We start from the raw sequence: 16,668 nt of genomic DNA, 5'->3' as shown, positions 1-16,668 counted from the left end.
AGAGGCTTGCATTTGAATAATGTAGCACAGGTAGGAGAATTTAGAATTAGGAGTCTGGCTGAAGGACTCTTAATGGTGTAGAGCTGTGTGCTTGCCTAGCCCTAGTCTCACACGGGTAAGGCAGCGCTGTTACCCTCTATGCTAAACCAACGCTTTTATGGCAAAATGCCTTTCATTTTATGGCCTTGTGCTGAGTCTGAGTTCTTGGTATCTCAGGCAGACACCTTGGCCTTTAATGTTTTGGGGGGCTGATCTTCAGGAATGCCTTTGCTGTCTGCTGTGGGTCCCTAATTATCCATGGAAGGGGAGTTTTGGGTAGTGGCTGAGGAAAGGATATACCACACAGAAGTGATTGAAGGGGATTGCTGCATTAAGATTGCTGATAAAATCTTGATCTGGATCTTACATGTAAGCACAATATCTAATATTTCCCATCTTCAGTTTGTTGTAAAATAAATGAAAAAAAACAAACATATAAACAAACTAATCAGAGGTAAAAGTGAGTCCAGAAGGAGTCCAAGTTGAAATGATAAGAAACACAGTATATTGGGAAATAGTACTGTGTCACTTTGCTGAGCAGACTGGTTACCTAGCATAACTAAAAAACCTTGCCATGCAGAAAGAGAAAGTGTGTGTGGGAAGTCCTGTCCAGATTATAATACATTTTTACTCAATAAAACTAAGCTGAAATGCTGGGGAAAACGCAGAAAATGCTAAATGTAGAGTTCTAGTCTAAACAATAGTAAATGATACTACAATAATAATAGTGTATTTGCAGTAATACTAAAAACTAAAATTGATACTAATTAAACTTAAACTGAAAAAAAATATATAGAATATTGTCACACAATAGATTATATGTCAATCTTTGATGTTTTTCACTTTTTGACACATGTAGACTTTTTATGATGAGTGGACCAACAGGAATGTTCAAAAATGACCTGGAATAAAATATGTTTACTTTGACGTCTATTGAAACATAATAAAGTTTTTTCTTCTTCTGTAAAGTTTCTGTTTTTGGAGGTACAAGGCTTTTGCGTGACAGTGACTATATATAGTCCTTAAAAAGACTATAAACTGAAAATGCAAATAAAGGTTAAAAAAAAAAAAGAAAAATGACAAGGACTGCAGTGCAGCGTGGGAACTGAAAACACAGCGTAGGGTTTTGTAAACATTGTGTCTTCACTATTAATATGAAAAGCTACATTCATTTGCAGCTGTCCTGAACTTCTTCACTTGGGCCCCCTCTAGAAATGGTCGCAGTCCAAGAATGAATTGATTCAAATCAATTATTTTAATCGCTGCATGAGAGCTTCTCCCTGCGGAGCAACATTTTACAGTTCATCTGATTTTGTTTGGCTCTCTCCTGCGTTGCACGGACAGTATTGAATGTCAGATGAGTTATTCCACGTACGCCAGTAGCGGTAAAAGCTTGCACAGGCCATGATAGGATTACCAGATGACTGACGCTGGGCTTCCTCTGGCCATCAGTGATGTGTCTTTGTTAAAAGCTTTTCTTACAAGATCAATGGCAGTATGAACAGACCCGGCGTCTTTATTATTGCCTCCAAACACATCCCAACTTATGTTCATCAACAGAAGCCAAGTTACAAAACAGGAGGGTACCTTTTTAAATGACCCAACCAGCCTTCTTCGGGTTTTGGCAAAGCTGAGTCACAAAGGAGCAATCTTTAAATACTATTCAGATGATGAAACTCCAGAATTCAGGATAACACTGTTTGGGCTTTGGCACCTAAAAGGAGATTCATAGAACAAGTGTTCTTCCTTATGATCCGCATGGATGTGTTTTCAGAAGGTCTAAGCAAGGTAATGCTGGATCCGAACACAGAAATCTTTTCAATCATCACCGAATGGATGAAGTAGCCCTTCAGGGGAAAACGCAATAAGAGACTGTTGCCCAAATGGTGAGCCATTGGGAACGTACTAACACAACCTCCTTTGTCCTTGCTCCCCGACATCACAAACACATCTGGTCCATATTTCAGCTTCCTGTGCCAGGACGGGCCTCCAGCAGCTCATGGGTTTATCCTCAGTGTTTTTAAAGACATTTTACTGCTGTATCTCTCATGCCTTTACTATCCAGTTCTTCACTCTCCCTGCTTGAGGTCATCATCAACACATGTTCATGTACTCTGCTGTAATAATGACTAGGAATGTGTTTATTAGCTTTTTTGTATTTGTTTGTTATTAGTTGAGACTTTAACTGATGAAGCAGTGCTATAATACCTTGTCTAAGATGATGGTACTGATACACAGCCACTAAATATTTAGCTTTGTGTATTTTTCTCAGTTACAGCTCCTACTCAGTAATTTACAGGACATAATTCATAGACCATTGCATGGCTAAGCTTCTGGCTGCGGTGTTGGATTTAGACTAACAATTGATTTGCTCTCTTAAGTCCTGTTGTAAATAAAATGCTTTCTAGTCATAGACAAAGCCAAAATGAATAATAAAAATGAACAATAAAAACAGTGTTGCTTGACGAGGCCTGTAAAACATTTTCTCAACAGTAAACCATTGTAATAAGCATGACACCTTGGCAGGCCCAGCTTGGCAAAGTGCAATACGGGCTTTTCACATTTCTGCCGTGATTGGAATATGATTACCAGTAGGTGTTAAAGCATTAATAGAGACACACGCTTACATGTTATTGCTTTTTGAAGGGCAGAAGCTGAGTGCCAGGTTTGTTAAAGGTTGTGAATTGTATAACATCATTATTTATTTTACTCAGCAGAACGATGTAGCTGTGTAATCCATTTGGCTTAATATCGCTGTCGTTTTTTGGGCAAAGGCACAAAACCTAATGTGTTAGGCTACTTCATCTAGGAAGAAAAGACTTTTGAGGCGTTGATGTAGATTTTCAAAAACATGCTTTGTGTGACCAATTGTATTTGATTGTATTGAATCTTTTAAAATCAGGCCTGCTCATGGATTTATGAAAATCAAAGAACCAACATTTACATTTACGGCATTTGGCAGATGCTCTTACAGAGCGACTTACAAAAGTGCTTCACTGTTTACTCAAAAAAAATATCCTTGGCTAGTTTGTATAGACTAGGATCCAAAAGATACCCAAGGCTAGATGCTGCCAAATACAAACACCAGTACGGATACCTGAGTCCATACGCTCAACATACACTGCACTTTGCCTAAGTACTCTTGGAAGAGGTGGGTCTTCAGTCGACATTTGAAGACAGTGAACATTCTGGATGGTTGTCTTCTGTTGATCGTAAAGGATGGTGGGTCAATCTGAGAAATACTTGGAGTGGCGTGTAGAGCTTGGAGGACTCTTGGTACAGATTGGCGTTTGACCATTGCCATCAAGTACAGAGGGGCTGGTTCATTCTTGGCTTTGTAGGCCAGCGTCAGTGTGTTTACACAGTCTGTGTAAAGATAAAGGTGAAATGGATCACAAACAATACAAATAATAAAAGATCCATGAGAGGACTTAAATATAGGTACACAGACATACACTGATGAGCCAAAACCTGCCTAATTTGCTGATGATGTTCCGTGTGCCACCATAACATCTCTCTCACTCTACAAGACATCTGAAGGTTCTGTGGTATCTGGCACCAAGATGTTAGCATCTTGAGTCAGTTGTGAGATGGATCCGTCGAGGACCTAATGCTGCTCCAGCCCACCCCATAGGTACAGTAAATGTTGCATAAAAGAAGACAGGACTCATGAGACCAGGCCACCTTCTTCCATTGCGCAAAAGTCTAACCCAGACCTGCTGACTCACCAGACTCACTTTTGCTGGTGGACAGAGGTTAGCATGAGCACTTTGACTGGTCTGCAGCTACACAGCTGAATGTGAAGTGCATCTATTGCTGACACACATGTGCAAATACATATAGCTTGTCTAGTCCCTATAGAGAAGTATTCCAAAATCAAGGGTATATAATAGGATAGGACTGTCCGGAGTAGATAAACATGAACCTGTTGGCACCATGCCTAATGCCAGGTGTGGGCTAGAAGGGTATAACACCCCACAGCAATAAGCTGTGGAGCAGTGGGGATGAGTTTAGGAGTTGGGGATGAGGTGGGGTGTAGATCATCCAACATCCTGACCTCACTAAGGCTCTAGTCTCTGAATGCAATCAAATCCTTACAGCAATGCTCCAAAATCTGTCCTTATACAGTAGATACATTTTACTCCAACAGAAGCAGGATCGCCTCTTTTTTGATAACGTAAGAAACAGTGAATGAGTAGGTGTCCCACAACTTTTGTTCATATAGTGTATAGTAACTAACTTTTTCTTAGTTTTCCTCAAACATTACACCCAAGCCAAGAACCAATTTGAAACCTTTACTTTTAACAACCCCCTAGAAATGGAATTGGAGGTATGACACATAGTCTTAAAGTTGGTCAGAGAACAAGAGAAGCGTAAATCTGCTTGTGATTTGAATCTACCCAACCCTGTTTGAGTGTTTCCCTTATGTATATTACTCCGAAAGCCGCTACCATGGAGGTTTTAGTCAGTGGATTATTTATGAGTCTCTACTCTTAAAAGTAATTGTAGAGCAGCTGCGTGTGACAGCTTGTTGACCCATGGGGCATTACCTGTGGTAGAGGAACAGAAGTGCTGCTCTTGTGGTGTTTAGAAGAGCGCTGCTCTGCACAGTGTCTGTGGTTTGACCGCCTCCTTCGTCTAGCCACACTCGAACGCAAAGCCACGCTTTCAATCACACTTCATGCAGTGACCACATCACTGACAAAAGTTATGCATTGACCTCATTTAAATCAGACACACACATTACACCAGTGCATTTATTTCCCAAAGTACGTAAACCTATATATATATATATAGCTTGTCTAGTCTCTGTAGAAAAGTATTACCAATAGAATACATTCTCTGGGGCAGATAAATATGAACCCATTGGTGCTATGCCTAATGTCAGGTGTGGGCTAGAGGAGCATAAGCAGTGGAATTGTGTTCTCTGGAATAATAGTGGTGCTCCATCCAATACTTTTGAGATGAGTTGGGGAGTTGGGATGAGGTAGAGCAGTGATAATCCAGCATTCTGAGCTAACAAACACTTTTGTCATTGAAGGCAATCAAATCCTCACAGCAATGCTCCACAATCTAGAGAGACTCTGAGACAGTTACTCCAACAAAAGCAGAATCAGCCCTTTTTTAAATAGCCTTGATTTCATAAGAAACTATGAATAAGCAGGTGTCCCAATATCTTTATGTAACTCATATTGAACAGAAAATAACACAGATGCATCAACAACTATATATAATTTTAGACGATTCAGTGTATAGTGTGTCAATTCTTTACCAATATCGGATCAGCAGATCCACAACCTCTCAGATCCACAGTGTTGAGTAATTTTATCACAGTGAACGGTTGTACAGAAACACCAGTGGTGCTTTACCTTCTGTCTAAGAATCTGTTAATCTGATTGGAGGATCTTGTTCTTGTTCTAAATCTTTTCGTTTTTATTTTAACTTTAGTTTTGGAAATTTCAGCTCTTTCAGTTTTACCTGTAGTACCGCTACTTTCTCCATTCTGACATCAAATTAAAAGTATGCTGTGGTATCCTGCTCTGTACAACATAGTGATGTTTATTTTAGTGTAAAAAGTAGTTTGTATTTACTTTTATAGGCTAGGCATCACATCACATTTATCATAAGCGTGTGGGGTCTGCTATATTTGCTCAAAAGACCAGTGTTTGTCCTGTGCAGAATTTTAAACAAACAAATAAACTGTCATGAAGAGTTGCTGGTTTGGTACAGAACACACTAATCCCTCTGCAGCCTTTTAATTCCAATGCCATGTCCATAGACAAGTCATTCCTTTCATTATTGCAGTCTTCTGCTTTTTTTTCTTTTTCTAAACAATCTAAAAATACCAGCTGCCTTTATATATAATATTCTGTGTGAACATATGGTGCTACATAACCAGTACCAAACTGGTACATTAACATTACATGACATTTTCTTAAATTCTTTTTGGTTTGGTTATTTTTAACCAATTTGCCCTACATTTTTGACCCCCTGTTCCTCCTACAGGAAAATGCTGGATTTCTTTTGTCCTTCTTTTATAGAAAATAATTTACCACCAATAATTTTTATACAATATTAAAAACTAACCATTGGCTTTTGCTGACTTATGTGTTTAGAATAAAGCTGTATATATAAATTGAATGATGTTTATCAACTGAACAGCGACTGAATGTGTAGAAGAATCATTTTTATTGGGGCTCCATAGGGACACAAAATGATCTTCCCCCAATACCTTTTGGATATTGCTTTAAATGCTGATGTACCTTATGAGGTTTGATTTTTAATTGAATGAGACACACAGGCTTATCTAGGCTTACCATTAAACCATAAACCTCAGAGTATTAATGATTGGTGAAGTGATTCCCACACTGCTCTTGCCTCAAAGGAGAGATATATTCTGAAATTTGGAAAAAAAACAAGCCATCAAATTGTTTTCTCATGAAATAATTTCCCTTGACTTAGGATAGACGTTGAATCATGGATATCCTTTTGACCCTCAGAGTTTACTTTGATTATTGTCCTATCACTAATGAATTCCATGGTTTTCTAAGCCATGCAGTTCGGCTTGGTTCACCTTGCTGTTCACAAATTTGAACTATGCCTTGACATTTTTACTGCATAGGTGACAGACCAACATTAACGTCACCCACAGCTATTTTGTGCATTGCAACACCACACAGGGGACAAATCAAGTCAAAGATTTCTCCAGTGCCAGCATGCAGAGCTCTCTGTACAGTTTCAGTCAGAGTTTTCTGAAAATGGCACAGGCGCTGAACTCATACTGCGCCCAGTGGCCCTTACATGACGAACGGCCCGTAGGCTGCCAAAAACATCAGCTGTATATCACTACCCAGAGCGAGAGAGAGCAGTGTGTAATACAAGGCTGCATTACTGCTAATGGTGGTGGATTACAGCAGCTCTATACTATAGCAAGTAGACTGACAGGATCACCTGAGTGAACTTTCACCCGGACAACTGGATTGCTGGGTTTCCTCTGTAGGATCAAATACAGCCACTTCCTTGGCCCAGAGCCTGCAAGTCCTTATGGCTGTACATCTTTCAGTGGCAATCCATGACCTTATGTGCACTGTTTAATGCATTTCCTATCAAAAGACACCTTGCTTTCTTGTGAAAACATTAATATACTTAATATTACTGTACTTAAGATACTACTTAATCTTAATATACTACTTAATATTACTAAAAGTAGTAATATAATGTTTTACTGTTATTTAAAACCAATTACCTATAAATTAGTAGTATTGTAATAGTATCATTTGTTGTCAAGTAGTGTAGTACATGTAGTAGCAGTACAGGTAGTAGTAGTGGTAGTAGTAGTAGTAGTAGTAGTACTGATGGTGGTGCAGTAGTAACAGTAGTAGAATTAATAGTGTAGTAGTAGTTGTAGTAGTAGTGGAATTGGGTGGTAGTAGTTCAAGTATTAGTAATAGAAGTAGTAGTAGTGGTGTTGCAGTAGTATTAATAGTAGGGGAATAGTAGTAGTTTAATTTTAGTAGTAGTAAAATTATTAGTGTAGTTGTAGTAGTAGGCTAATTATTTGTTGTATTAGGGGAAGTAGTAGCAGTGGTGGTATAGTAGTAGTAGTAGTAGTAGTAATAGCATGGAAACTAGTAGTAGTTTAATTGAAATAGTAGTACTAGAATTAGTGGTGTAGTAATAATAGTAGTAGTAGAATTATTAGTAGTAGCAGAGGAAGACTAGTGGATGAATTGTAGTAGTAGTAGATGTAGTAGCAGTAGTAGTGTAGTGGTGGTGATGATAGTGTAACAGTAGCAATAGTTGTAGAATGTAGTAAAAATAGTAGCAGTAATAGTTGTAGTAATGTATTAGTAGTAGTAGTTACAGTAATAGTAGTCATAGTAGTAGTAGTGTAGTGGTTGTCGTGAGGCAGCAATAGTTGTTGTAGTAGTTACAGCAGTAGTAGTAGCAGTAGTAGTGTAGTGTTGCAGTTGCAATAGTTTATTAGTAGTAATAGTTGTAGTAGAATCACTAGTGGGAATAGGGGAAGTAGTGGTAGTTAGTAGTAGTAATAATAGAGGTCTAGTAGTGGCGATGGTAGTGGTGCAGTAGCAATGGGTGTACTGTTACTGTTACCCCAGTTACAGTAGTAATAATGATGTGGTAGTTGTAGTTGTAGTGCTATAGTAGTAGTTGTAGTAGTAGCAGTAGTAATAGTGGTATAATAGTTGTAGTAGTATAGAAGTGTAATGGTGCACACATTATCAGATTAATGTCGTTAATGTAATCCGAACACACAGTTAACTGGATATTTGTGCTAATACGCTTATATGTGTAAAATGGGAAACTGTCCCCAGTTTCAGAAAAATCACTGTGCTGTCGCTGATTGTGGATGTCAATGTTCATCAGTGTTTACAATATCAATTGAAACTGAATATTGTTCCTGAATTAACTGATTATTTTTTCTCCTCCAGGCCACACAGGTCGCTTGTTGAAATCCCTGTGCTTCACCAGTTTGACTTTTCTGCTGCTTCACATTGTCTACCAGATCACCATCAACAGCCTGTTAGCAGGAGATAACATTGAACCCAACTTCAACTGTAAGTACATGTCTGGTGCTAGTTTTAACGTCAGCCTACTCCAGATTTACTGCATTCACAAAATAATAAAGGTGTCATAAATGCAGTTAACCATGAGCTCAGCATGGTGGTCAGGGTGGGTTTCCAGGTTTCACAGCTATAATCCTGACTAAAACAAATAACAAGAGAGCAGAGCGGCACCTGGGCTGGACCTGGGGCGGTTGACTTGAGGTCAACACCCCTCGCCTGGGTCCTGTTACCCCTGACACAAGGGGGTTGCAGCAGCAGCAGCACTAGCAGCAGAGCCACACAGCTCTGTTGGGCGTGGACCCAAACAGCACCGCTCTCAGAACAGGCACACGGCACTAGCCACACTCTCAGGGCAGCTCTAAGCCACAACATCTGTGTGCAAGATGGGGATCTGTGCATAATGAACAGAAAAAGTGCCCAAGCCCAGCAGAACTGCATTCTAATGCAGGATCTGGGCCTAAGGTCATCTGTCTCGTGTCTGTGCGTGGTAATAAAAATGTGCAAATGAAGACGGAGGCCCTCGATCGAACGTTTAAGTTTTCATCAGAGACCCTCGCAAATATTTGTGTTGCTCCGCGGCGTGAATGGTTCTTCAGTGACGTCACTGCAGAAATTGTAAAGTTGGTCTAGACGGGCCATTGCCGTGCTGGGCTGTTGTAAATGTGTGTTAATGGCCTCGTTCACAGAACATTTGCCTGAATGTAAGTAAAATTAGATGCCAGCTAGGACTCATTGAAGAAGATCACATGATCACACACACACACACTAAATAATAAGCACTTTCTTGAGGAGTCTGAAGTACAGAAGGAACCATTTCTGTCTGTAAAACCAGAAAAGGGCTGTAGCCACTTTTAATCTTAAGCCATATGGTGTACCTGATGTAAATTATTCAGAAACTGAGGAACAAATAATTGTGCAGTCATAAAAGTGAGAACTTCTACTATATGTGTGCTATTCATTGCAGTGGAGAGTTTAGCTGGAACTGTCCACCCATGTTGATTTTGGTCAAATTTGCCTTGGGGAGTCGCTGATGGTCAATTAGGCAAGAGTAGAGTCTCCTTTGTCATGATCATGAAAAAGTAAAGTACACCCTAAACACTGGCAGGTGTCAACTAGTCAACTAAATGAACCTTACAATACGCACAATAGTTGTCATTTCACTTACACAGCTAAACAGCAACGGCACGTATAACCAGTACTGGTGTCCGAGTGTGTTTACTAACATCACCTTGAGAAGTCTAGATAGTGGCTAAATAGCAGTTGAAATGGCTGCCATATGTTGTTTTTTGCTAACGCTGGTCCAGAAAGGGAATAAATATTTTCTAGAATTTTGTTCCGACTGCAAGGAAAGCTTTAGCTAGCTCAAACCACCAGCAGTAGAGCAAAGGTACTTGGAACAAAATACTAGGGAGGAATTGTACTCTCCGGACCTGAATTTTACATCTTTGATTCAGCCTGGATTGGATGTCGAGTCAAGTCAAATGTATTAGTATAGCGTCTTTTATAGCCTAATGTTAGCAACTTTAATACATTTCAGGAATAAGACAAAGATGAAACAATTAAAACATATAACACCAAGAAAGCAAGAAAAACTCCCTCAAAGCTGGAGGAAGAAACTTTGGGAGGAACCAAGACAACACAAGGGGGGCCCATCCTTTTCTGACCACTCAGAAATGACTAATACATGATATGAGGTCACCTTAACCCCACAATAGTCCATTGTTATGCACAGGTACACTGTAAAAATCATTGATGTGCAATGTATGATTTAAAATAGGCAGGTTCATTTTAAATCACACAGAGCTTGTAGCTGCCTAAGTACAAAACTCGCTTGTGAAATTGTGAGTTAGCTTAACGGCTTAACTGGACAACTGACTCCCATAATGAAAATTAATTAATTAAGCATAACAATCATGAATAACTTTGTGGTAATTTAAAGTGTTAAATAAAAGAATTAATAAATAAATAAACAGTGAAAGGTTTGTTAACCTATACGATTCATTTGTGTTACAGAACCGCTATAGCCCACCAAGCATTGAGCATAAAGATCCAGCATGGCAAAATGCAGTGACAAAAAGTGGGCTCATACTGTTCAGATTGAAGAGGTTATAAATAATCTTTGCTAAATATAACACATATGACCTCAGCAAAATACTTTATGCTACCATGGCGCCCCTAAGGGACCACCAGACCATCACAACAAATTGCACTTAGATCTGTAAAGCTGGCATTTCTTTATGCCGTTTGCCCATACTATGATGGCATGCAGATGGTAAAAAAAAAGCCTCCAGAGTCATAGAATTTCTAAAAGTGATATATAAATAGATATATCAATGTGGAAGAACTCAGTAATTATGAAGTGGAGGATGCACTGGCAAGTGTACACTTCTACAGTGCCTGAATGTACCAGAAAATGAAAAGATTAAATGAAAAGACTAAAAAAAAATGTTTATGGAGGGGAACTGAGTGTAATGGCTTTTCTGTCTGGTCAAGCACATTCTAATTGAAACCAACCACATGGCAAAGCAGATAACAGCTGGCATATGAAAGCATTTAGTCTGTTCGCTGTAATGGACTCCCAAAGAGTTTTACTAACAAAGTTTATATCTGTATATCCGTCAGGTCTTGCCTTGCTGTCATGCCTTAAGCAACTATTATGCAATTCCTTCTCATAAACCGGCCTGTGATTCCAATTATGACTAAAAACTTAAAATACGCCCAATGGGATCCATGTTGAGTGGACAAACTCTGATGAGCAAAGTAACGTGTCTGCCAACAGAGTAGTGTTGTGATCACTGAGAATATGAAATTGATGGATACAAGCTGGACATATAAACATGTACACACAGCTGTCTTGCCGCGCTTTTGAAAAGGTCAGAGTTCAGGGACAGCAGGGTGGCTGGAACACATGCAAGACAGATGTGCTGCATCACTCTGTGTGGTGTTTGTCACACTGCATGTCTGCCCTTTTCCTTTTATCATCTCTTTCACTTTTTTTGTTTATTTACATATACACTGAAGAAAAATGCAGATTTCCTAGCTTTGAATCCCTCTAGCTGGCATGTAGTATTGAGCTAATGTCGGAAGAGCAGGTGTCTGCACACTTTTGGACATATAATGTTTAGTCTTTTTCTTTGCTGTAAGGAAAATGGGGTGTTCTCATGAGTTTCACATTTTGAGACTTACAGCAGCAATGCATGGAAATTGGTCTTTTTTGCTCCTAGGTTCCCCATACAGTTACTGAGTAATTCACTTTGACACCACTGCTGTAAATACAAATTACATGGACAGCTGTACACATGCATTTGTTGACAAGCTGAAGGATAAAGAACCAGCAAACAAACACAGGATGTAAAATAACCGAGGTAGAGTAGCATGCCGAGCTAACAAAACCTTATCCAGAGACAATATGCTGCTAACACCTGACTGTATCATTTGAGAATGCTGGGAGATGCTAATATATATTAAAATACACTATGTGGACAAAAATATTGAGACATCCACTCATCCATTCATTGTTTCTTCCAGAATCAAGGGTATTAAATAGAGTGTATCCTACTTTTGTTGGAGGAACTGTCTCTACTGTCAAGGGAAAGCTTTCCACTAGATACTGCACCACTGCTATTCATCGACCTGAGCATTAGATGTTGGATGATTACCACCCCACCTCATCTCCAACTCCCTAACTCATCCCAAAATGACGTGGATGGAGCACCATCATTCCAGTAGGCCAATAGATACACGTTCACCTACTCCAGAGTCCTGTTCTATCAGCAATACGTCTCTACCTGGACCAGATAAGCTGTGTGTGTGTAGCCGAGTAGCTGAATGCATTCATTAGGAGGCGTGTCCACAAACATATAGTGTATGCCGTCATCCCTCTGTGAGGATTTTGGTGTGTTCTCTATGTGTTTGTGTGGGTTTTCTCCAGGTGCTCCGGTTTCCTCCCACCTTTCAAAATCACACATGGTAGGGAAATTGGCTATGCTAAATTGCCCCTAGGTGTGAGTGAATGAGATTATGAGAGGGTACTCTGAGATAGACTGGCAACCTGTCCCGGGGGTATTCCTGCCTTGTGTCCAGTGATTCTGGGTAGACTCTGGAACCACCGCCACCCTGATCAGGAAGAAGGAGATAAGAAGATTGAGGAATGGATGGATGGATCTAAATGATAAAAACATTTATGCCAGAAGGAGATTGGGGTTGTTTCTATTGCAGTGTTTTGTTTTTTTTCCGAAGAGGCCTCAACAGCCCTCAACCACAAGGCTTGAGGTGACAGTCCGCTACATATACAAGAAATTAGAACAGTCCTTGAATAAAACGTGAAAAGGCCACTAAGCCTTTTTACATATAAAGAAATAAAGAAAACAGCACCACAAATGCAGACACTTTTCTGTGTTGGGTAAAAGGGTATTGCACATTATTTACAAGCTAATAGTTTTGTTTGTTTACATGACATTAACGTTTCATGCTGTTTAAAGTATATAAAAATATATAAATAAAAATATTTTTTCAGTGTTTTTTTAATTTAATTTATTTCTTTGTTTTTTAGGATTTCTATTAATTATGCATTGAAACATTATGAACTGCACTATGAGCTGCAAAAAGTTTATACATTATACATCATTAATACATTGAAAGATTTAAACACATAATTAGTGTACAAGTACAAGAGTATGAACTCTGTGCATTGAACTATGCATGGACTATGCAGTTCTCCATGCCTGTTTATATCTTCGGTTCTCTCCAGTCCTTAAATAATCACAACGGGTTCTGGAAACTAACACATAAACAAAAAGCACTGTGTGATTGTTCAACATTCTGGCACCGTTTCCTTTGTTTTAGGTTTGGTCAGCAGTGGCCCCAGCAGTAGGATGAGTGACAGTCTGCAGTCAGAACCCAGCTGAACTGACCATACTATGTATTTCACACAGTTTTAAAAGGGTCTGGTATCAGCATTAACACAGTTCCATAAGGCTTACATATGAGCTGACCTCAGTACAGTCGCTGAGAGCCCAGTCTGTCTTCACCCTCACACCACAGAGAGGAAGTGGCAGCTCAGTTGCAAACAATGTTTAGAAACACCTGGTGTTTGGAAAAAAAACACATTAAACATGCAGAGTTAATGGAGGTTAGGAGGTTTGGTCATTTTGCTTTTGTATGTGAGATGTTATTTAAGTGCAAACTTAATTACTAATTTATTATTTTTTTAATGACACCATAAATTGCAAGAATCTGTGGGTCCACACTTCCACTCGAGTCTCTTATAACTACATAACTTGTATAATAACTGCAGATTACATATGGAAGGTTTTATAGTAGATACTAAATAATAAATATTACAAATAATTCTGAGTTGAAGGACTGTTGAAGAGTGGAGAAATGCAGCTAGCTGGTGCCTGCAGTGGTGGCAACTAAGGAACCAGTTGGTGGACACACAGAGGGGCTTCTATGGATGCACAGATGAAGGAAGCTTTCCTAGTTCAGCTGGCTCAGGGGATTCCTGAACCCAGCTCCTGATTTCTGGAAAACCCTCTGACAACTTAGGATGGAAAGGAAGGACACGGTCCAAACTGTTCAGTAAGAGCGGTAAAGCTCTGAACTCGACTGAGGATATGATCAGATGCTGAAGCATGTTGAAACATGTCTTCTGTCCAGGATATGGGGCTGGAGACTACCAGGAAGTCAGAATCAATAGCTTTGGCTTGAGATATTGAGCTAGTTGGAAGCTTCACAGTGACAAAACACTGAGAGTGAATGAGATTTGTCCAGAATTGCTAAAGGCACTGGATGTTGAGGTGGGGGGGGTTGATTGACACACCAGACTTTCAAGTATCTGCCCAACAAACCCTGGTTTACTGCAGAACTCAAACAGCTTCGGAGGGAAAAGGAGGAAGCGTTCAGGAGTGGTGATAGAACTGTCTTTAAGGAGGCCAAATACAGACTGGAGAAAGGGATTAGAGCTGCGAAGAGCAAGTACTCAGAGCAGCTGAACAGACACATCACTGCTAACGACCCATCTTCAGCCTGGAGAGGCCTACAGCTTCTCACTGGTCACAAGGTGAGAAAGACCCCCCTCCTCCTGAACGACCGACACCTCACCAACGACCTGAATGAGTTCTACTGCAGATTTGAACTCACAAAAGACAATCAGACCGTCTACCACCCATCACCCCCCTCCACCTCCACCCCCACACTGGCCCTCTCACCTCTGCCTCCTGCTCATCTCTGCATCAACCGGCAGGATGTTCACAGGCTCTTCAGCAGACAGAAGGTGAGGAAAGCCCCCGGGCCCGACTCAGTCTCTCCATCCACCCTAAAACACTGCTGTGACCAACTAGCTCCAGTGTTTACGGACATTTTTAACAGATCACTGGAACTCTGCTCTGTTCCAGCCTGCTTCAAAACCTCCACCATCATTCCAGTTCCCAAGAAATCCACCATCACCGGACTGAATGACTACAGGCCTGTCGCCCTGACCTCTGTAGTCATGAAGGTCTTTGAACGCCTGATCCTAGCCCACCTGAAGTCCATCACAGATCCCCTGCTGGACCCCCTGCAGTTTGCGTACCGAGCAAACAGGTCTGTCGATGATGTGGTCAACCTGACCCTGCACTTTATCCTGCAACATCTCGACAGCCATGGAAACTATGCTAGGGTTTTGTTTGTGGACTTTAGCTCGGCCTTTAACACTGTTGTGCCGCAGCTTCTTCAGGCCAAGCTCTCCCAGCTGTCAGTGCCAGACTCCATGTGTCGGTGGATCGTGGATTTTCTGACAGACAGGAGACAGCAGGTGCGGCTGGGGAAGCACACTTCAGACCTCCGGACACTCAGTACTGGAGTCCCTCAGGGTTGTGTTCTTTCACCCCTTCTCTTTAGCCTCTACACTAATGACTGTGTCTCCAAAGATCCAGCTGTAAAGATCCTGAAATTTGCAGATGACTCCACTCTGGTGGGCCTCATAGCCAACGGTGATGAGTCTGCTTACAGAAAGGAAATTGAGCAGCTGGTGTCCTGGTGCAGCAACAACCACCTGCTGCTAAACACAGAAAAGACTGTAGAGATGGTGGTGGACTTCCGACGCAATCCACCCACCCTTCCCCCCCTCCACATCAACAACACTGCAGTATCAATGGTGGAGTCACTCAAGTTCCTGGGCACCACCATTTCCAGAGACTTGAAATGGGAGAAAAACACCATCTCCATCATCAAGAAAGCTCAACAAAGAATGTACTTCTTGAGACAGCTCAAGAAATTCAACCTGCCACAGACCCTGATGATCCAGTTCTACACAGCGATCATCGAGTCCATTATCACAGCCTCCATAACTATCTGGTTTGGTTCCTCCACCTCACAAGAAAGAACCAAACTCCAGCGCATCATCAGGACAGCAGAGAGGATCATAGGATGTAACCTGCCATCACTTCAGCAGATCTACTCCAGCAGGATGAGGAAGCGGGCTGGCAAGATTACATCTGACCCCTCACATCCTGGACACCTCCTCTTCCAGGCACTCCCCTCGGGTAGAAGACTGCGGTCCATCAAAACCAGCACAACACGTCATGCTAACAGCTTCTTCCCCAGAGCTGTAGCGCTCCTCAATCACAGTGGTCACCTCCCACTGTAAACCTCTAAACTTACAACTGAACTGTACCAAACCGGACTGAACAGTTATTTGCACTCTGCCTATTTTGCACTATGACTATTTGCACACCTGTACAGATGTTCTTTTCTTTTCTGTAAATACATCTTTCAGCTCTTTATTACCTTTATTACCTTTAGTACTTTCTACTTTTTTTAATTTATCCCCTACCCTATTTATTGTTTAGTGTAATTTTCCTTTAGTTTAAGACTGTGTTCTGTGTTTCTTTGTTACTTGTCATACGTGTTGCTCTCACCAAGACAAATTCCTTGTATGGGTAACATACTTGGTGAAATAAAGAGATTCTGATTCTGATTCTGATTCTGATACGGAGTACCAATACCCAGACCAACTCTGACTTAAATACTCAATAGTTGGCAATATATCCTGATATTTGTG

At 40.6% G+C, this 16,668-nt stretch overlaps 1 protein-coding gene across 2 annotated transcripts in view; it reads left to right on the top strand.

Moving 5' to 3' along the window:
• The window catches only part of piezo2a (piezo-type mechanosensitive ion channel component 2a), a 136,949-nt gene that overhangs the window by 31,212 nt on the left and 89,069 nt on the right, over positions 1–16,668 (top strand). For both annotated transcript variants that reach the window (XM_072679382.1, XM_072679381.1), the window contains exon 3: positions 8,493–8,618. In XM_072679382.1, the coding sequence (XP_072535483.1) occupies positions 8,493–8,618 (126 nt within the window). The remainder of the gene's footprint in view (positions 1–8,492; positions 8,619–16,668) is intronic.

The sequence above is a fragment of the Salminus brasiliensis genome, chromosome 5, assembly GCF_030463535.1.
Source record: "Salminus brasiliensis chromosome 5, fSalBra1.hap2, whole genome shotgun sequence".
NCBI classification, from domain to species: domain Eukaryota; kingdom Metazoa; phylum Chordata; class Actinopteri; order Characiformes; family Bryconidae; genus Salminus; species Salminus brasiliensis.
The sequence above is the reverse complement of the archived record's forward strand: the minus strand, read 5'-3'. Positions and strand labels throughout refer to the sequence as shown.